At 41.5% G+C, this 22,856-nt stretch overlaps 1 protein-coding gene and 1 long non-coding RNA gene across 4 annotated transcripts in view; one reads left to right on the forward strand and one right to left on the reverse strand.

Annotated features, from left to right (window-relative positions):
• Positions 1–8,265, forward strand: part of NIBAN1 (niban apoptosis regulator 1) — a 214,477-nt gene extending 206,212 nt beyond the window's left edge. For all 3 annotated transcript variants that reach the window (XM_077901926.1, XM_077901929.1, XM_077901927.1), the window contains 2 exons: positions 1,936–2,047; positions 3,649–8,265. In XM_077901926.1, the coding sequence (XP_077758052.1) occupies positions 1,936–2,047; positions 3,649–4,787 (1,251 nt within the window). In that variant the 3' untranslated portion in view covers positions 4,788–8,265. The remainder of the gene's footprint in view (positions 1–1,935; positions 2,048–3,648) is intronic.
• LOC144316242 (uncharacterized) lies at positions 8,261–21,285 on the reverse strand. Its single transcript, XR_013382092.1, has 2 exons — positions 21,202–21,285; positions 8,261–8,401 (listed from the first exon to the last, which is right to left on the reverse strand). It is a non-coding gene; the product is annotated as an uncharacterized LOC144316242 (long non-coding RNA).
• Positions 21,286–22,856: the final 1,571 nt, after the last annotated feature.

Here is a 22,856-nt window from a genome sequence, read left to right on the forward strand (position 1 = left end):
TGTGCCAGAGTTTATAGCCTAAAGGCAGGGGACAGGAAAGGACAGGCATATAGTGTGCCATGTGATGAGCACAGCGGTAGCCTATGGGAAAGAGGGACAACCAGAGTGCTGAGCCAGGTGCCCAGCTCTGCTTATGGGGTCAGGGAGGACTTCCCAGGGTCATGTTTTTGCCTAGTCCTGAAGCATGAATCAGGGGAATAGAGAGTGGGAGACCACCTAGGAAGATGAACGGGTGTTGCAGACATGAGTCTGTGCCCCTTGCTTTGCAGAGGAAGAGAGAGGCAGGGATCAGTGCCATGGCTTGCCTGGGTCCCACAGCAAATCCAGGGTAGTGTCCAGCCTCCTGGGCAGTGCTCTTTCCACACAGTTCTGTTTTGTGTGTCAGTCCTGCCTCACAGACGTTCTCAGGGTCATGGAAGCTCATGTCTTTTCAATCCTTTGGCTTTGCTCTAGGGTGGATATAAAAGGACTCCATTATTGCCTGCTGTGATCTGGTCCAGGACTATAGACCCTCAACTCCTAACACTGAGTTGTCTGCACGTGGTGGCTTCTGATCACATGCTGAAGATCCTGTCCCTTTAGGCAAAAGGCATCAAATCCCACTGCTAAGGCCCTGGCTCTTGGGCCCCTTTGAATACCAATCACTGGCATGTGACTTGGTATATTTTGATCCCTACCCTGACCTCAAGCCATCTGGAAACTCTTGGAGAGCAGAAAGTTTTCAAGATTTCACATCCTGCCTGGGTTGTCTTAGAGGAAATCAATGAGTGTCAGGACCAGTTGGAGGGAAAGAGGAGAATGTTCCTGAAGAGTCCTTGACTAGAGATTCTCCATATCTGTGACTAGAGATTCTCCATATCTGTGCAAAGGGTCCCTCTAATAAAGTTAAACAAACATCTAGTCCAGGACCCAGCAATTTCACTTCTAGGCATATACTTAAGATTTAAAAAAATCATGCACAAGAATGTTTGTAGCAATTGTATTCGTAACAGTTAAAAAATGAGAAAATCTAAAAAAAAAAATTAAAAAAAAGAGAAAATCTCAACACCCTCAATAAGGAGGATAGCTAAAAAATTTTAGTTTATCCATATAATGAATGCCTTTTATCAATAAAAGGGAACAAGCTACTGATGATACATGTAGCAACACAAATGAATCTCAAAACCAAACACACAAGAATATATTATTTGATTTATGTAAAGTTCAAAAATCAGAAAAACTAGGGACACCTGGGTGGCTCAGTCTGTAAAGCATCCAACTCTTGATTTCGGCTCAGGTCATGACCTCAGAGTTGTTAGATTGAGCCCTTTGTCAGGCTCATTGCTGGGTGTGGAACCTGCTTAAGATTCTCTCCCTCTCCCTAACCCCCCTTATGTTCTCTCTCTGTCTCAAAAAAAAAAAAAATTAGAAAAACGAATCTGTTGTGACAGATATCAGAGTAGTGCTTACCTCTTGTTTGGGGGTGTAGTCAAGAAAAAGTCACAGGGTGCTGGAAATAGTCTCTATCTTGATCTGGGTTACAGTTAACATGGGTATAGTTATATATTTAAAACCACTGAGACATACTTGTAAAATGTGTATGTTTACCAAGATAACTTATACTTTGGTAAAATACTATTGGAGTTTAAAAGAAAAAAAAAAGGAAGAAGGAAACATTTTGGTTGTGACAGAAAAAAAAAGGAGGGCCTTAAGACCCACTGACCCACAGACAGGGCCTTGAGATGCTTAAAATCTATGTTGTCTACACCCCTGAAGTACACAGAGCGTGTGCCGAGTACAGGAAACAGTGCCTCGTGCCTGGGGAAGGGAAGGGAATGACCAGTGGCTGAGTGCCCCACACTGCAAGAGGGCATCATCAGTGGGAGGCTCCCTGTACCTCATCTGCAAACTGGCATCTCATGCCTCGTCCTCTGTCTTCCTCTCTCCTCGCTCCAGGAGCTCCAGAAATATGAACAGTTCATTTTTGCAGATCACACCAATATGATTCATGTTGAAAATGTCTATGAGGAGATTTTACATCAGAGCCTCCTTGATGAAACTCTGAAAGGTGAGGAAGATTTACTTGGGGCTGAGGGAACTTCAGGTACAGGGGACCCAGTGAGGCCGGCTAGGTTCCTCAATAGGATGGAAGGGGAAGAGGAAATGGCTACTGGTTTGTTGGGGAGACAGAGAAGAAAGGAGAGGGAAGAGAGAGGACTACCAGCTTTGATGGAGAGTCCTAATCTGGCACACACTGTGGTGGCCCAGTAGATACTCCTTCTTTGAATACCAATAAGAACTCTGCGAGAAAGAGATTTCAGGCTTCATTTTTCACAGAAAACTGAGGTTTAGGGAGATTAAGGCTAGACGGTCTCATGAACAGCTGTCTTCCTCCAGCTGCTCCAGACAGAACAAAGAAGAACAGGTGCTTTTAGCCGCAGACTCACAGCCCCTCCCTGAGGCAGGAGGAGGCGATTCCGGGAGCAAGGGTTGTCAGCTGCTCCCTCAGCACATGCCTCACATCCTGTCGGCGGGGCAGAAGCAGACACAGGGTGCCCACGCAGTACCCCGTGAGTCTTGTTGGGACTCTAGCACCCCCTGTCCTGTGGAATCAGGCTTGTGATGAGACTGTGGACAGGACAACTCTGATAGAAATATGCTGATTAGGGCCATTCCCTCAAACTGTAGGCCTGAAACGTATCTGGTCTCCATGGGGAAGGTGTTAGTATCACAAAAAAAACCCTCCACAAGGAAAACTGGCCAAACACAAGCCCCAGTAGCTAATCCAAGGAGATAGGAAGTGTAAAGATGTCAGCGCAGTGTCTGATGGGAAGGGCTCACTCCAGCCTGTTGCCAGTCCACCATGGCACCTTTGAGCCAATTAGGAAAAGGCTCCCCTTCTCCAAACACTGGCTGCTCTCTGTCAAAAATTGCCATGACATACCGATTTTATCAGTGCAAGATGCTCTACTGCTAGTTGCTAGAAAATTATGCTGAATACACAAATCTGTGCCATCTCTGATATGAATGATACATGCTCTTGGATATGACACTGTTGGGCACTGTACAACCTGCAGAGCTTTAGTAGGGGCCTATCATCAAAAATGTCAGCTGCTATAATCATTATTGTTGGTTTTAGTCCCCTCAAGGCCTCTAAGACTGAGATGGATGCATATAGGTCTTCATTTCAGACATGACAGGTCAATAGAGCTCTCTCTGTGTGTTCAATACTGAGTACCCATTACACATTCAGGACTGTCCTGCAAGAAGCTGAGAAACGCCAGACCTGCCTCTGCAGTGGGGCCTCTATGAATGACAGATGATACTAGTATAGGTTGCGAGCTCCTTGAAAGCAAAAACCATATTTGATTCATCTTTGGATTCTCAGAGTCTGTCCCTCAGTTGCTGTTCAGTTTGAATAAATGAATGAGCAAAGGGATGAATGAATGAACACTACAGAGGTCCAGAGTTCAGAATGGGTCTGTGGGCTTTGGTCATCAGGGACCTGATGGTCTGGAAGAGGGTGGATATAAGCTGGAATTTGAAATTGAGAAATTTGGATGGCCGAAAAGCTGGGAGAAGGGAGTTTGACTTCTGGATAAAGTCAGAAAATCCAGGGTGGCCAGGGCAGAGTGTTAATGTCATGTTTTGCTTTCTGGTCTCTCTCAGTGATAAAGGAAGCTGCTATCCTGAAGAAACACAACTTATTTGAAGACAATATGGCCTTGCCCAGCGAAAGTGTGTCCAGCTTAACTGATATCAAAACCTCTGCAGGGTCAAATCAGGCCAGCCCTGCCAGGAGAGCCTCGGCCCTTCTGCCAGGAGTTTCAGATAGTGAAACGCTAAGTAACGAAGTATTCCAGGAGTCAGGGGAAAAGAAGCAGCCTGGGGTCTCTAGTCCGTTGGCCAAAGAAGAAAGCCTTTCTTTCCCTGTCCCCACCCCTCCCCCAGTTGGGACCGGACAGATGATTATTTCAGGCATGGATGGCCCTCTTGTAGATCTCGTGACTGCAGAGGACACAGCAGGAGCCCTGGGCACACACTCGTCAGAGCTGGAGTTTGGAGGGGCTCCTAAGGACGGAGAACCTACCCACGAAAAGCCAGAATCCAGTTCTGCCTCGAGCTCCTTAAAGGAGCTCAGAAATTTGTTGACGGTGACCATTGAAGTGCCAGTGGAATCTTCCACCCTCGAGATTGAAGAAGATACAAATGAAGAGACCCTCGCTCCCCAAGAAATGGAAAAATTAGAGGAAACAACCCCAACCTACACAGAGGCCAATCAAGCAGCTGCCTCCAGTCAGGACAGCTGTGAAGAGAGTGAGATCAGTGGGAGGGAGGCCCATCCTCCCCCTCTGGAGGCAGAGGCCAGCAGGGAGGAGTTGGGGGGATTTCTGGGGGCTGAGCTGGCCCGTGAAGGGTTCAACCCTGGTGCCAGCAGCCCAGACCCCACAGAGCAGCAAGCAGAAGCTGGGGAGCCCACTGAGGGGGAGATCCAGGGGAGATCTTCCAGCCTGGATGCCCAGGATGAAAGAGGGGCTGCGTCCATTGTGGAGGATGAGGCCAGGCCACAGGAAGATTGCACTTCCGGTGCTCACCATACCTGCCCCAGTGAGAGCCCAGTTTCTGTGGAAGAAACCCTGGGAGGGACCAGCAGCATGACCCAGGCTACTACCAGTGTGAAGACAGAGGAGATTAAGGCTGCCGGTGTTCATGAGTGCCAGTGGGTGGTAGAGAATGCTCCAAACATAGATCTGCTAGGTTCACCAGATTTGGGGGAAAGTACCCCAGAGCAGCCCTCCGAAGAGTGAAAGGGACAATTTGGCCTAAGTATTTCTTTGTTCAAACTCAGCCAAAGGTTAATAGTTATGGGTATGCTTGGGGGTTGCACACAAGTTATTACCAAAAAAGAAATAAATAAATAAGTACTTCCTTAACGTGTGTCATGAAACCAGAGGAAATGCACACAGAGCATGCATAGTGAGGCAGACCTCTGTGGGATTGAAGTGTTCTACCCTGAATTACCGCTTTAGCATTTTAGTGGGAAGTGTTTAGGGTGAGAGGCAGCTGTGGATGTCTAAGGGAGGCAGTGGTGTTCCAGCAAAGATGAAGAAAACAGTAGAAGCCCAGTTTCCAATACACTGCACATCTTCCTCTAATGTCCTTCAAGGCTTTTTAATTTTTGGTAAGAATGCAAATGTTTATTGTAAATCAAGCTTCACCATCCACTCAAGCAACTTCACTGTCTCTGAAAGACTCAGCATTCATCCACAGTCAGGCCACCGGAAAGGGTGGGTGGTGAACACCGATCACCCTGCTGTGGGCAGCCCCATAGACCCTGAGAGATTACGCCTGAGAGCACCCAGGGGGACGCTGAACACAATCAGAGGAAAGTTGTGGTCTGTGGGACTGTCTGAGCTTGTTACTGATTCTACTATCAATTTCTTGTTAATTAATTGTGTTGATTCTTATTAATTAATCACCTTTTGGGGAAATTCAGAGGAGGCAAGAAAATTTCCTTGGCATGTTTAAGCCTGAAAGCATTCCAAATTAGCCTTAGACTGTGCAGGGGGCCCTTAGCTAATTCTTAAGCATAAAAGACTACCAATTAAGCAAGCATTATTTGAGTAGCTACTGTATGCCGTGTGCTGTGCTAGGCATAGTGACAACAGCAACAACAACGAAAGAAGAAGAAAGAAGAAGAAGAAGAAGAAGAAGAAGAAGAAGAAGAAGAAGAAGAAGAAGAAGAAGAAGAAGAAGAGGAGGAGGAGGAGATAAGGTGCTTTGGCACAAATTAAAAGACCTATGGGAATTAAAAGAAAAACATATGTCAATTTTCAAACCATCATAACTTTCTATCCATCGAAGCAGTCCTGGTTCATTCCCAGAAGAGGAAGAAAGTGAATAAATGGGAAAGGAAGGAAGCAAGGAAGGAATGAAGGAAGGACAAGAAAGAGAAAAGCCAAGATGTACAGCATCAAGTTCCAAAGACATCACCCAAAGTGGAAATCATTTGTCTGGTCATTCAGCAAGTTAACTGAGTCCCTATTATGTCCCAGGTGCTAGAGATACTGTAGTGAAAACGACTCTGTTCCTCCCTCCTGGAACTTACACTTCAATGGAAAGAGACACAGATACTTCTCAATGGATCCTGACCAATAAATGTTTATGTTAAAGGACTTACTTGCAGGAGATTAAAAACATAGGTTCTATTATCCTTCATTTCCTAAAAGCTCCAGTCTCAGATACTACCTCTTGACATTTCCTTCCACAAATATTAATGTTAGATCCCAACATACTGTCCTAAAAGCTTACTGTGATCAGCAGCAGCAAGTTTAAGTCAGTTGTTTAGAGACTTTGTCCCATGGTTTAACTCTTTTACCAGGAATTAAAATATTTCTCTGTCCACCTCCCCATGAAGAATTTCCAGGAGATAAAGAATGAAGAATAATCAGTATCATCATAGTCTCATATTGAATTGTTTTCACTTCTCCTAGAGTGTTTAGATCTTCACATCTATGCAGAGTCTCCTTATAGAGAGAGAGGGGGTGGAGGCTACTCCTCTCAGGTCCCCGCAGTACGCAATGCTCACTCATATCCTTGCATTTAGCGCAGAGTACTGAAATTATGTTTACTGGCCGTCTCTCCTGGGACCCCTCTCTTCGAGGACAGAAATTGGGATTTATTAATGGTGTGTGCTTCCTGCTAGAGGTACACAGCCTTGCATAATGGCTCCCTGCCTTCTCCAGTCCCTGTCATATCCCTAGTGCCTCGCCTAAGAACTGGCAAGCGTTGAGCTGCTCAAGAAATGTGAGCCCTGAACATCCACCACACTCTGTGCTGGGCTGATTTGGGTCTCCCTGTCAGGCAGGGAGACGTTTTTTAACTGGGCTTTCTGCCCTTGGGGAGTCTTTCCTCCGGTCAAGTCCAGAGTCCACGAGGCAGACAGCCAGATGGTCGGATGCGCTGCCCAGTAAGGCCAGGAGCCAAGGGCGTAATGCCCAGCCCCACCAAGCACGGCCCTTCTCTCCAGGAGAATTGTCAGTGAGTAAGGAGGTCCCAGCCCAGGCCCAGCCCTTGCTGGAGCTTCCTAGCTTCCTTCCTTTGCTCACCTCACGGCTTCTTGGACCCCTTGGAAAACCAAGAGATTTTTCCAACCCTAAAAGAAAGTACATCTGCTTTGGATGGATGAAAATCAGTGCCCATCTTCTAGGCTAGAGGGTACTGAGAACTAAGTGGTAGGGTAGACTTGAGAACACAAAGAATGTTTCTGTACTTATTTCACAAAAGACAAGTTCAGTAGACTAAGCAGGATGACTGTTCCCTTTGGTGATGGAACAGGAAACTAAAGTTCATTAAAAATATCCCTTATTCATTTTAATATGTTGAATGGAGTAACTTCAGATTACTATGAGCTTGTCTTGTTTTTAATAGACTTGTATGTGTTGCTTCAGTGGTTTCCAGGTTAGAGCAAGGTTATTGTAATTTAAATGAGCAGCCTGAAAAGCTTCCAGCGTGGTGCTCTGGGGATCTCTCCTCCGGGCAAATCTATTAGAAATGCATAAAACCTTAGGACATGGTTTTTGGGAAAAATCCCATGACTTTAAATGAGTTCTGTTACTATTGACCTTTTACAAGGAGAATATTTTCCTTGAAAAAAAAAATCAGCTTGTCATCTTTTTCCCTTTGCCGCTTAGAGTGGAGACAGCGGTGCCTTGAATTATGCAGAAAAAAACTCTCTCTTTAAAAAAAAAAAAAAAAAAAAAAGGCATTTTGGAAACCACAAGGATAAGATTCCCATCTGTCCAAAAGCTTTTAGAAAGAGCTTTTAGAAAGAGGACCTGTGAAAAACCACAGGTCTCTAGGCCTTATCTTCTACATTTTATTGCAAAGATTCTCAAGTCTGGTTTTGTAACCCTCCAGATTGGAGTCCCTGGTTTCCAAGGGGTTCACAGTTCTCCCAGATGAGTGATTTTCATTCTTTTAAAAAGTGCTAAACTCTATATGCTGCATAGCAATTTAAATTAAAAACAATAAAAATAAAAACCTGTATTAAAAACAATACAGGTTCACTAGGTAAAAAAAAGTTGGGTACATATGTCTTCATATTCTACTAATAAATAAGCGGGTTTGGGGACTTACCTTCTGAAGTCTGCAACTTCAAGAAAAAATCTACACTGTGGATGGGTTTTTCTGGTCACTATATAAAGCAAATAAACTTAAAGCACTTTGTAACCACATATTTACTCTGCCAAATGCCTATATTCCAATAAAATGTTCATCCTTGAAGAGTTGTCCAAATGTCATATTTACTTAGAATGGGGATGGTTTCATCTTTTAAGCAAACATCATACTTGAACTGGGAGGAACGGCCCTCAGATGGAAAGGTGAGTCACTGTTGCTGCATCATGGGACTTCGAATTTTCTGTTTTCAAGAAAGAGTCCACAGAGAAGTCACTTAATGTCAGATATAATTATGATTTGAAAATTATGCTTATTTCTCTAGGAATTGGAATAAGTCTATAATAACGGGCAATTACTCTTGACGTAATTGAACTACTTTTCAAACAAATTTATTCTAAATGGATAACATTAAGCAAAATACTCGTTCTTTCTATGATCATAAATAAAATAGTATTTACTCACCAAAATCTATAGTTGCTCATTCCCCCAGGAATTCATTCATTAAAAAAAAAAAGATTGTGTATCTATTATGTGCAGGCACTCTAGTGGGTACTGGAGAAGCAGAGATGAACAGGGTGTATATGGTTCCAGACATCAGCAAACTCAAATTCTCATGGTAAACATGGCCAGGGAGGGCCCAGAATGGGTATTTGCTTCCTTGTTTGGCATAAAACTTGTCTCTAAGAGTTTTAACTCTATCTATGCCAACAGCTCTAGCCAGGAAAGAAGAAATATTGGAGAAATCAAGTCTAACTGGGTGCGACAAAGACTTTCTACTCCCTCTCCTTCCATTCCAAATTCCCAATATGCAAGAATCATTCCCAGAGTGGCTTCTCCAGGACCTCTATTTAGGGCCAAGGATCAGATTGGAATTGGCAGTTCCAATTCCAATTGGAGATTTCATTGATTTGAAATGTCTTCTGCATAGTTTTATCTTAGATTATATGTTTATTTGGTGTGATTTGGGTGGAACTAATGGACATCTTGGGTGGAGTCAAGTAAATAAAGCTCTTCTGCCAGCCATGCTTGGAGCTGCTCCAACTTGAACACCTCTCAATCTTGGCCACAGTCTTCCCCTTTCTGAGAACTTCTGATCCTCCTTTCTCAATCTGGCCAATTCTCACAAGAGTCAGGATAAGTCTGGACAAATCCTTCCCCTCTCCCCCATAACACTTTGCTAAACTGTCACCTGAATTTACTTGCCCACTTCTGGTGGTTTTCTCTCACTTTACTGCAGCCATCTACCTTCTCTGTGCCACCATCTTCAATCTTTGTGTCCCTAACAGAGTGTACATAATTGTATACAGAAAGTGCTCAATAAATGTTGAATGAATGAATATCGCCAATCCCAAAAGTAGGAGACAAGTGGAGAGATAGCTGATAATTGCCTAGCACAGCATAATGGTCTGGGAAGCTGGTAACTACTTACCCTCAGCCCACTGAGATAGTTCTATTTTAGTAATGGGATTTCATCAAGTGTTTGGGCACACCTGTCCCTCTGGGAGACAGCATCAGAACCAAGCTGCCCCCAAATCAAGCTAGCTGGTATAAACCATTCCTAGTTTTCAGAACAAGTGCTTCCACTGGTTTTTCCTGATATCCCTATGAGGCCAACATGGTAAAAAGTTAAGAAGTTTACCCTTGAATTTCACCCAAATCTGTGAAATATGAGCAAATGTTCAAGAAATTCGTGGACAGCACCTGCCTTCTGGCAATCCTTCCTCTTGAGGCTGGGCAAGGAACAGGAAAGAAGCTGTGGTCCCTGCTTTTAGGAAACTTAGTCCAGTCAGGAAGACTGAGAAGCAAGTGGTGGTTCTGCAAGTAGAGGAGGGAGCATTCTGGCAGCACAAATGAAGGGCAACTAAAGAGTCTACTCAAGAAATTTCAGATTTGGTTTTGAACCTATTGAGCCTGCCCTTTATATGCTGCATCTTTTTTTTAAAAGATTGTATTTATTTATTCATGAGAGACATACAGAAAGAGAGAGAGAGGCAGAGACACACACAGGCAGAGGGAGAAGCAGGCTCCATGCCAGGAGCCTGACGTGGGACTCGATCCCGGGTGTCCAGGACCATACCCTGGGCCAAAGGTGGCACTAAACCGCTGAGCCACCCGGGCTGCCCTATACAGCCTCTTTTACTTCTTCTCTGTCATGGACTAAAACCCAAACTCTAGTTGCCTACAGATACTCTGAAGAAAACTTTTTTCAAGACCTCTTTATACCAACCCCTACACACTCTTCAGGAATCTTGAGTCTTCTGGATGCTGATCCAGACCTTCTGCAGATCCATTGTGGTTTAATTTATGGAATCCAAATTCATGGATCAATTTTCTCCCTCTGGTCTCTATACAAAAGGATACACACATGTAGTGGTGAGACCTCTCTGTCTATAGCAATTCTAGGTGGAACTGTTGGGGTAGGAAAATGGATTTATGTGTTGGGGAATTTCTACAAGATACTCAAGTGATTTGGAAGCTGAGGGGTGGTTTTTGGTAATAATACTTAACCCCCCCTCCCTCCCTGCCCCTGCATTCTGTGCAGCTTCCTGAATCATGTGGGGGACAGTTTTTTTGTACATTGGTTTGAGGAGATCATGTGGGGAAAAATGAATGTACTTTCATTTCTATCTGTCAGAGGCTTCAAGCATTGAACCCTTACATTTTTTATTCAGGTCTTAGAATAAATGATACTTTCCAGGCACCATCAGGATTCCTTCATGGGCTAATTTTTTCCAAAAATACTTGTTGATATCTACTAATGTGCTGTGGACTCTGCCAGGCCCTGAGAACAGAGTAGCAAACTCCCATCCTCGCTGCATTCAGACTGTGGGTTATCTTTTCTGAACTGAACATTTCTGTTACTCAGCTTAAGGGAAATATGTTTTTTTATAAATTTATTTTTATTGGTGTTTAATTTGCCAACATATAGAATAACACCCAGTGCTCATCTCATCAAGTGCCTCCCTCAGTGCCTGGCACCCAGTCACCCCCACCCCCCGCCCACCTCCCCTTCCATCACCCCTAATTCGTCTCCCAGAGTTAGGAGTCTCTCATGTTCTGTCTCCCTTTCTGATATTTCCCACTCATTTTTTTCTCCTTTCCCCTTTATTCCTTTTCACTATTTTTTATATTCCCCAAATGAATGAGACCATATAATGTTTGTCCTTCTCCGATTGACTTATTTCACTCAGCATAATACCCTCCAGTTCCATCCACGTCGAAGTAAATGGTGGGTATTTGTCATTTCTAATGGCTGAGTAATATTCCATTGTATACATAGACCACATCCTCTTTATCCATTCATCTTTCGATGGATACCGAGGCTCCTTCCACAGTTTGGCTATTGTGGCCATTGCTGCTATAAACATTGGGGTGCAGGTGTCCCGGCGTTTCATTGCACCTGTATCTTTGGGGTAAATCCTCAGCAGTGCAATTGCTGGGTCGTAGGGCAGATCTATTTTTAACTCTTTGAGGAACCTCCACACAGTTTTCCAGAGTTTTCCAGTTCACATTCTAAGGGAAATATTCTTATATATAAATGAACCCCTCCATCTTTCAGATCACATTTTAGAATTCTTTATTAAGTTTGCTTATAAACTTGATTTCTTGGAGGTCCTTTATGAGAAAATTGTATGGCTGTCAACTTATTGTGTGAACTTGGGCTAATTATTTAACCTTTACAAGAACCAGTTTGTGAAATGGGAGGAACAGTACCCACATCACAAGGCCACGGTGAGGATTAAGAGATAATGTGTAATAGACATTGACACATAGATGAATAAAATGAGATTCAGAGAAGTTAAGCAACTTCCTGAAGATTACACAGCTAGTAACTAGTTGAGCCAGGTGCATCATTTAGCAATTGCTATAAATAAAACCATTAAAAAACTCAGTGGCTTTAAAACAGTAACCATTTGTTATTGCTCAGAAGACTACAAGCCAGGCATCAGGGAGATAGTTCTTCCGATCTTGGCCAGCTCTCTCAACATGTTTGGGGCTGGCTGTATGTCAATCTAGCCTAGTGGTGTTTGGGACAACAAGGCTCTACTCCATGTGGTCTGTTTTCCTTCAGCAGGCTGATTTGGGCTTATATGTGTGATGTAAGCAAGGTTAAGAGAGAGAAGGAAGGAGGGAGGGGGAGAGAGAGAGAAAAAGTAGGGCGTGAAGGAGAAACAAAAGCTTCTTAAGACCTGGGCTCAGAACTAGTGCAACATCCCTTCTGCCTTACTTTACTGGCCAAAGCAAGTCACAAGACTGGCCAAGATTCAAGGGATGGAAAGAGCTGCAAAGTCACATTGCATTGGTCATGAGTCCAGGGAAGCCACTTAATTGGCTGATTGTCAATGCAATCAGCCTACCTTACCAGGATTCAAAGGACTCCTGTACTATGAACAAAACCCACACTCTTGCCTCTACTATGTTAACCATAAACACACTGACAACATTGGTTCCCATCACATACTTCCCCCAACGTCTATGTGCTGTTCTAGTCCCACTGACCATAGGGTGAATGAAACATGATCACTTCTAACTCAAATCCTTTGATCTTTCAAAGAATCTTGATTTTTGCATTGGTTTTGAAAATGAATCTTCTGTTGAAAAATATTTTGTAAATCTTTAAACCTTGCAAATTGAACACCAATAAAAAATAAATTTATTATTAAAAAAAAAAAAACTTTAAACCTTGTAAAGAAGAAAGGTCCAAAAGGGATTTTTCTCCCTAACTTAGCAACAGAATTCACATTGTTTATATACTGCTTTGATCAACAAAATCAGTGGTGATAAGCAACATGTTAATTATATCAGGGTTAGAAAATTTTACCTGACATAGTATATAACCTCAGAAATACAAGCAAAATTCTCTACAACAAACGTGCCAATAAGGGACACAGTTTTCTACAGTGAACACTCATAGTCCTCAGAAAAGGTTACAGTCCTTGGGGGATAATTATAAACACACATCCACCCACTCAACAACACTCTGAGGGAAAGTTTTTTTGTCTTCTCAGAAGTAAAACGAAATGAAACAAAAAAAATGTTAAACTAGAAAATCTATTCCCCGCTACCAAACAAATAAGGATAAATCTTAACACATTTATCCCATATTTATTCTATATAACTCTAAGGTAACTGATCTGTAAATACTCCTAACCCCTCTCCTTCTCCTATTAAAATATGATCTTCAGGATATAACAGTTTTCAAAGTACTTGTAATCAGATTTTGCCCTTCTAGTTTTCTTGCTAGAATATTGCTGTTCTGACCGATGGTTGTCTTTTAAAATTTTAAATAAAAGGTTTTGGGGCTTACAATAATTTTACTCTATATCTTGTAGTATAACATTTGATCAAGAATGTTCTTTCTTGGGATGCCTGGGTGGTTGAGCATTTGCCTTCGGCTTGGGACGTGATCCTGGGAGAAGCAGGCTCTTCTCCCTCTGCCTATGTCTCTGCCTTTCTCTGTGTGTCTCTCATGAAAAAATAAGTAATTCTTAAAAAAAAAAAAAAAAAGAATGTTCTTTCTTTTCCTGTCTACCCAACACATTGGACCACATCATTCTGCTCCTACCATCAATTTCTCTGAATGAATTCCTTTGGATATTATGTTAACGACATTGATTTTGGCACTTAATTACATATCACCAAGAAACTTTTAATGATTTCCTATGTGTTTTGACTCATAACTTTTGGAGAAGAAAGAGTTTTCCCTGCATGTCTAGATACTCAGTATATTCATGGAATCATAGACCATTAGGGTTGAAGATAGCCTGGTGTTTTCCCAGGGCAAATGCACTTCCCCCTTTAAAACCTTCTTGCTAAGTGGCCATCCACTGGGGATCAAGAATTCACTGTCTCCTGAAATCATTCCATTTTCAGGTAGCTCTGGTAGTTAGAGACCAAATATCTTACTCTTTCCTTCCCCACTTTTCCTCCACCAATGTCATCACCTGTAATTTCTGTCCCATGGACTGTATACTGAATATATATCTGTTCTAAGCTCTTTTCATCAGGACAGATGTCAAATCTCCAAACAACTGATATCTTTTTCTGGAATGAATATTCCCAAATTTTTTCTCTCTCTCTTTTTTTTATGTGACATGACTTTTAAATTTTACTTATTTTTTTGGTGAGGTATAATTAACATACATTATATTAGTTGCAGGTATACAAGATACTAATTCAACAATTCTATACATTACTCAGTGCTCACACAATAAATATAGTCACCATCTGTCACTAAGCAATGTTACAACAATATTATTAACCATATTTAAATTTGTAACTAATTAGCTAGAGTGTCGTTTGTAACCAAGAAACTGGACTGATAGAACAGTCATGTTTAGGATCAGATACTTACCAACAGGATCTAACACTCCATCGTGAATATGGTAGCTTAGACCATTGGGAACTGTGATTTGTGCCTGGCAGTGACTTCGTACCATGAGGACATGTAGAAGGTGAACGCCGGCATCCCTGGCAAGAAGCTCTACAACAAGGTACAGTCTACATTGCTCAGCTAACAAAGTGGATTTAGTCTTCACTTAAATTGCAGGAAAGAAAAAGTGGAGAAAGAACTATCTTCTCCATCAACAGATTTCCAAACTCATAGCTGCATTGAACTTCAAAACACCAAGAAGAGGGATCCCTGGCTCAGCGGTTTGGTGCCTGCCTTTGGCCCAGGGCACGATCCTGGAGTCCCGGGATTGAGTCCCGCAACGGGCTCCCTGCATGGAGCCTGCTTCTCCCTCTGCCTGTGTCTCTGCCTCTCTCTCTCTCTATCATGAATAAATAAATAAATCGGGATTCCTGGGTGGCGCAGCGGTTTGGCTCCTGCCTTTGGCCCAGGGCGCGATCCTGGAGACCCGGGATCGAATCCCACATCGGGCTCCCGGTGCATGGAGCCTGCTTCTCCCTCTGCCTATGTCTCTGCCTCTCTTTCTCTCTCTGTGACTATCATAAATAAATAAAAATTTAAAAAAATTTTTTTTAAAAATAAATAAATCTTAAAAACAACAACAACAACAACAAGAACCATCTAAATCTTTCTGCTGAGCGAGTGTATTTTCAACATATGTAAGTGTACCAGCCTTGGAAAGAATTGTTTACAAATAGTTTGCGATAAGGGCGCCTGGATGGCTTATTCAGTTGAGTGGCCGCCTTCAGCTTGGGTCATGATCCCAGGGTCCTGGGATGGAGCTCCATGTCCTCCTCTCTGCTCAGCGGGGAGCCTGCCTCTTCTCCCTGCCTCCCACTGTCATCTCTTTCTCATATAAATAAAATCTTAAAAACAAAACAAAAAACTCCAAAGAGTTTGCAATAAGGTGGAGAAGGCTTAGCCATGGTTTTGAATTTTAAAAAATCTCAAGAAGATTAAATATATATCCATAGGCAAAAAAGCCTGGAAGAAATTTTGCTGAAATGGAAACAGTAGCTTGGGCTGATAAGATTTTAAATGTTTATTATTGCCTTGTATTCTCCACCCTGCCCCCCATGTTCCATAATGAAGATGTATTATTGTCAAAATCAGGAAAACATGAATGTTTTAAAATATTTTAAATTTTAATTTAAATCAGTCAAAAGGATTCTCTTTTTCTGGAATCTCATAAGTTAAAGGACGCTTTGGGTGCATTTACTCCTATCCATAGGCCCATTAACAACAGTGTATAATTGGAAATGATAGATAAACAAGGGGGGAAAAGTCACTAGAAACCTTTGCCAAGTTAAAAATCAGCCCCTAAAATAACCATTTGATGAGTACTGTTCTGAAGGGCTCTGAGGCTTCTTTGAAGTTCTGATCTTGACTCAAATCTTTTTCACCATAATTCCTATGGTGATGCCCTGGCATCTGTTGGACCACCTTGCCAGCCCTTTCTTCTCACTGTGGAGGGCCAGACACCTGAACACAGCAAGATTTAACGGACTGCCTAGTGGGGAATTAGGAACATCTAGGTTCTATTTTGTGATATAGTACTGAGGAATCCCCCAAGAGGTCTAACATGAAAGACAACTGAATTTATTTAAGCCCATTACTGCTTGCAATGATATGCCTTAAGAAATTCCAAATACGAAAGAGATCACACTCGTTAAAGCACAACATGACACACCGTGAAAAACACAGCATATGGTTGTTATTTGAAGTCTAAAAAGCCTGAATATCCTTTGATGTGTAAACGTGTCCTTTTTTGATTCTCTGAAAAATAGTGGTTTCTAGATCAAAACCTCAGATGGAAACTCTCTCAATGGGTAAAAATCACCTGGAGATAAAGTTGATAGACTCCATTAAGGGGATGACATTAAATACATGAACACAAAACATTTAAATGCATCTACACGAACAAGACAACCTCATAATTGCTCTTTAAAATTTAGTAAGCCCATTAAAATGGGAGAGACACTCCTTTAAATATTTTTCCACTCCTAGTTATGTAATAGTTACCATGGAAGTTGTAATTTCATCCCACTTATTAAAACCCTTTATAAACTATATACAGCTGCCATCAAAAATCTATTTGGGGAAAATGTTAGTTCAGAATTAACAGGGTTATAGTAAAATCCTTAAGAATAAGGATTATGCCCTAAATGTTATACTTACTTCTTATTAATTAAACTACTGCTAAGATGTAAGTGATGAAGTTAATTGTGAAATTGTAAAATTCATTTTCTTCTCTTCTGTTATTTCCCTTAACCCCATCCTTAGATCTTTAGCTTAGATTTGTTTCACAGTACTTTTGTCTCTGTATATAAATATGTGTATGTATATATATATATATGTGAAGAAATTTATTATATTTTTTTTAGTAATCCCTAAACCCAACATGAGGCTTGAACTCATGACCCAGAGATCAAGAGTCACGTGCACTTCTGACTGAGCCAGTCAGGTGCCCCAATATGTTACAAAAGTCTAATCTTCCTCTCTCAGTCAATGCTTTTTGGAAGCAAGTAACAAAGCCCTACTCAAACTAGCTTAGGCAAAAAGAGGAGAGTATAATGTCATACAAGTACCCCCTGGAAATCAATGAACCCAAAATTCATCGGGAGATCATTGCTCCATCTTTCTCTATCTCTGAGGCCACTTGGTCTCCCATTTTTGCTTCTCTTGGTACATCTACTTGCATTTTCATCAATTTGCTATATAGCCTTCTTTACTTTTCTGTACACAGCAGGGACGGTCACTATCTCATAGCCCTGAGTTTACTTATCCCTCATTTCTAGGAACCAGCAAAGACCCCCTGGTCCAAATCAGCAGAGCCAGGTGGTGAGGTCACAGAGCACACATCTGGCCAGAGCTTTCTTTCTTTCTTTCTTTTTTTTAAATTTATTTATGATAGTCATCACAGAGAGAGAGAGAGAGGCAGAGACACAGGCAGAGGGAGAAGCAGGCTCCATGCACCGGGAGCCCGACGTGAGATTCGATCCCGGGTCTCCAGGATCGTGCCCTGGGCCAAAGGCAGGCGCTAAACCGCTGCGCCACCCAGGGATCCCTGGCCAGAGCTTTCTAAATTTATTTGAACATAGAGCATTAGCCACCCACACTGTCTGGCTTTAGAGGAGGAAATTGTGGGGTATACCTGTTCATATCCTTTAAAACAGAATTCCTCAAGATGTGAGTTTGGGGTGTTCTGGCTGTTTTGATTTACAGTTTTTATTTTAGGGGTAGGCAAACAGACCCAAGGAGACAAAAGAACTTGCTTAAATTACCAAAAATTAAATTAAATTACCAAAATATGATTCAGTCCAACCTGGATACCAAGGAGAAGTATAATGGATACCTGAGCCAGAAGTAAAGAATGAGAGTTGACTAGTTCCTTCTGCTTTCCTCAGCAATTTCTAAATTAAGGCGCTGTTTTCTGAAGATTTTATGTATTTATTCATGAGAGACACAGAGAGAGAGAGGTAGAGACACAGGCAGAGGGAGAAGCAGCCTCCCTGTGGAGAGCCTGATGTGGGACTCGATCTCAGGACCGCAGGATCACGACCTGAGCCAAAGGCAGAGCCACTCAATCACTGAGCCACCCAGGTGCCCCTAAATTAAGGCTTTTTATCACAAGCAAGGCTGTAGTGATTTCCCAAGGCTGTCATAACAGGTTGAGACACACTTGGAGGCTTAAAGCAACACAAATGTATTTGCTCACAGTTCTGGATCGTATCCACAAGGCCATGCTCCCTTGGAAATCTCTGGGGGCAAATCCTTCCTTGCCTCTTCCAGCTTCTGGTGGCTCCAGGTGTTTTGGGGCTTGTGTCTGCCTAATTCCAGTCTGCTTCAGTCTTCCCATGGCTTTCTCCTCTTATGTCTTCTCTTCTGTTTCTTATAAGAACACTTGTCATTGACTTTAGGCCCACCCAGATAATCTCACTTGAGACCCATAATTCTATCTGAAAAGCCTTTTATCCAAATATGATCACACTCAAAGGTTGCAGGAGTGAAAACGTAGACATATCTTTTAGGGGCCACCATTCAAATCACTACAAAGGCCTCATAAGGTATCATAATGCACTTCAAAAGATCAAGAGGACACAAGAGGGAAGGGCGAAAAGGTAATGATTTGGGATTTTTCTTTTTGAAATTGTAGAATACAGAATTGAGAAAGAAAATGTATCAGAATTTCAAGAGTATGCAGTATCCTATTTTCCAGGTTACAAAATTTATATCCTAGATAGTCCCTGATATGTTCATTCATCTAACCTTTGGGCCATGTGATAGGCCATACCTATCATATGAGTGTGGTGGTATTTTTTGTTTGTAAAAAAAATTCCCTGGCAAAAAATTGTTTGATAGCACACGATAATTCACATCATATACATTTTGATCCGTTATCATAGAAATCATTCTTTGAAAGGCTTCATCAAATTTCCCCTGGTGCTTCTCAATTCTTTGGCATTTAAATGACTCTTTTTGGAAGAACCTACTGTGTTTCGGAAATACCAGTGTTAAACTAAAAAGGATGCTTGAGTGCAGACCAACTTTTTTTTTTTTAAAGATTTTATTTATTTATTCATGAGAGACACAGAGAGAGAGAGAGAGAGAGGCAGAGACACAGGTAGAGGGAGGAGCAGGCTCTATGAAGGGAGGTGTATGCGGGACTCCATCCTGGAACTCCCGGATCACACTCTAAGCCAAAGGAAGATGCTCAACCCCTGAGCCACCCAGGTATCTCACAGACCAACTTTTTTAGAGGTCAGTTTATTAGTGAATATTTTCATCTTATAGTGACTCTTGCTTTTATCCATATAGTTGGATTTGCAGAGTTTTGGAGAACGAATATTCTGAAAAAGTTTCTATTGGGGCACCTGGGTTTGGCTCAAGTTGTGATCCCGGGGTCCTAGGATCGAGTCCTGCTTCCGGGTCCCTGCAGGGAGTCTGCTTCTCCCTCTGCCTATGTCTCTGCCTCTTTCTGTGTGTCTCTCGAAAATAAATTAAAAAAAAAAAAAGCTTCTATTGACAAACGAAAAATGTGTCAAACAAGGAAGAGGAAGAGGAATTGTTCTGTTTGCTCTGGGGAGGAACAGACTTGAGCTGGGGTAGATAAGACAGCATGATAGCTGCACAGTTCCTTACACAGTAACCTGGCAATTTTTAAGTTAAGTTAAATGGTAAGACTCATATGGCAAGAAGCATGAGATCTATTTTAATGATGCTGAAGGAAAATGTCTTAGAAGTTGAAAGTACAGAGAACCAAGTCTCTTACCACTGTAAAGGGTTTCTGATAGTTAGAATTGTCCATGAATGAAAAAAGTAATCATGCAGAGTAGTAAGATATCCATCATTAGAAATTTTTCATCCTGGGGCACCTGGGTGGTTCAGTGGTTGAGCATCTGCCTTAGGCTCATGTGATCCCAGGGTTCTGGGATCGAGCCCTGCATTGGGCTCCCCACAGGAAGCCTGCTTCTCCCTCTGCCTATGTCTCTCTCTCTCTCTGTGTGTGTGTGTCTTTCATCAATCAATAAATAAAATCTTCAAAAAAAAAAAAAAAGAAAGAAAATCTTTCAACGTGACATCAATGACTCTGGGTACACCATCAGTATCCTTGCATTGATTTGGGGTATAAGAGAGTATAGGGTGGAAAAGCTGTTGGTTTAATGGTTTAACACTTTGTAAATTTTAGATCCAGACAATGTGCCATAAAGTAGGTCAATTCAAGCCTGGAAAAAGGGATCTTTTCTCTTATGCAGCTTCTAAATCAGCACCATCCAACAGAAGAATGATACAAGTCAGAAAGTAATTAAAATTTCTAGTAGTCACGATAAAAAAGTGAAGCCCGGTGAAATTAGTGTTCGTACTATATTTTAACACACTATATCTAAAAATATTGTCACCTAAACATTAACAAATGTTAAAAATAATCAGCTATTCTACATGATTTTTTCATAATAAGTCTTCGAAATCCAGTATATATTTACACTTATGAACTAACCACATTTCAGGTGCTCAATAGACATATGTGGCTAGTGGCTATCATATTGAACAGCACGTTCTAGAATATGTCATAAATAAAAGTACAAATCAGATTTCTTGGAGTTAAAAAAAAGAACCTACTTCATTAATGCATAAAAATGGTCTCGAAAATCCAGGTTCCCTGGCCTACTGGAGGAATGGACGTGACAGGAAAACACTTTTGTTTAACTGGTATATATTCTCACTTCCCTTGGTGACCTCTCTTATAATTTTCCTGCTTTGTCACCACAACCTAACATTAAGTAAATTAAATAACTTTGCAAAGCATTAAATTTTCTTACGAACTTCTAACAGTCTCCACCTCTCAAAAAAAAAAAAAAGTAAATAACAATCCTCTAATACTTTTATGTTAATCTTATTATATTTCATACTTTTATTCCAGGAACAACTGCAATTACTTATAGGATAGTCCCCCTTATCAGAGGTTTCACCTTTTACAGTTTCTTTTCTTTTTTGTATATTTTTTTATTGAAGTTCGATTTGCCAACATATAGTATAACACCCAGTGCTCATCCCATCAAGTGCCCCCTTCAGTGCCCGTCACCCAGTCACCCCATCCCCCCGCCCACCTCCCCTTCCACTACCCCCACCTTTTACAGTTTCAATCCCTGTGGTCAACCACTATCCAAAGCAGTTGATCCTTCTTCTGTCGTGTGGTCAGAAGGTCACCAATAGCCTAACACTATGTCACAATGCCTGAGTCGTTCACCTCACTTTATCTCATCATCTAGACATTCTATCCTTTCATATCACAAAAAGAACAGTGAATACACTACAATAAGATATTTTAAGAAAGAGAGGGAGACTACGTACATGTAACTTTTATTATAGTATATTGTTATAATTGTTCTATTATTACTATTGTTATAAATCTCTTACTGTGCCTAATCTATAAATTAAACTTTATCACAGGTGTGTGTGCATAGAAAAAACAGTATATATAGGGTTTGGTCCTATCCAGGTTTTCAGGCATCTACTGGGGATGTTGGAACATATCCCCCATGGATAATAGGGGACTACTGTAGTAAAGCTTTTACTGTTTACTAGTTGTGTCTTATCACTCTGGGATTTACATACTCTCAAGGGAAGCAGTCTTGCAATATTTCCAGTAACACAGTATCTCTGTGCGTCTTACACAGAGGAGAAAAGAAAAGGAAAATCATAAAGACAATCTGGGCTACCTCCATAACTATAAAATTTCCCCAAAGCTTGGTCAAAATAATGATGTTTTTAAACACTTTTCCAAGGAGATTTTGTTATATATATTTATAGCATTTAGGAACTTGATAAGCTATATGCAAAGCAAAATTAAAAGTAAAATGGAACAGATTGTTCAGTTAACCCATTTTAGGAATCAATAGACATTTCAAAACCTCATATTTGTATCTTCAGTGTAAGTATGATCATGACTGTAAAAACACCAAAACAAGAGTTTGGCAAAGACTGCCCAGTACCTCCCAATATTTATTATTCTCTTCTCCTCTCTAGTTGTACAATCTCCTGAGTTTAAGCTGGGCAAATGGTTGCCCAGTTAGAGGAAAAAAAAAACCAACAACAACAACAACAAACCTCAGCCTTTCTTGTAGCTAGGTGTGACCAATTGATTAATTCTGTTCCAATGAGATGTGAGCATAAGTGATGTAGGCACCTTCCTGGTCACATTCTTTATAAAGGAAACTGCTCCTCCTCCTCTTCTCTCTCCTTCAGGCCAGCTGGAAGGTTTATGTGATGCTGGTGAACCAGCTTCTACCATAAAGAAGCCTACTGGGGAATGGAATAGCAACCTGTTCCTGGATGACGTCATGGAGTAGAATTGCCCATCCACGATGAATCCCCCATCTGCTTCTGAATGTTATCTGGAAAAGAAACAACTTTCTATCTTGTATAAATCATTGTTGGTGGGATCTCTTTCTTGCAGGACCTTGGCTTATACCCTAACTCATAAAAGGGTTCAACATCATCATCATTATCATTTGTACTATGTTCAAAACTTTTATTTATTACTTTTAACCATCTTTATATATGAGAATATCTCCTTTTTAAAAAAATATTTTATTTATTCATGAAAGACAGAGAGAGAGGCAGAGACACAGGCAGAAGGAGCAGAAGCAGGCTCCATGCAGGTAGCCCAACGTGGGACTCGATCCTAGGTCTCCGAGATCACACCCTGAGCCAAAGGCAGACACTCAACCGCTGAGCCACCCAGGTGTCCCTGAGAATATCTCCTTAAAAGACACAGGAGCTT

This window comes from Canis aureus, chromosome 6, assembly GCF_053574225.1.
Source record: "Canis aureus isolate CA01 chromosome 6, VMU_Caureus_v.1.0, whole genome shotgun sequence".
Taxonomy (NCBI): Eukaryota; Metazoa; Chordata; class Mammalia; order Carnivora; family Canidae; genus Canis; species Canis aureus.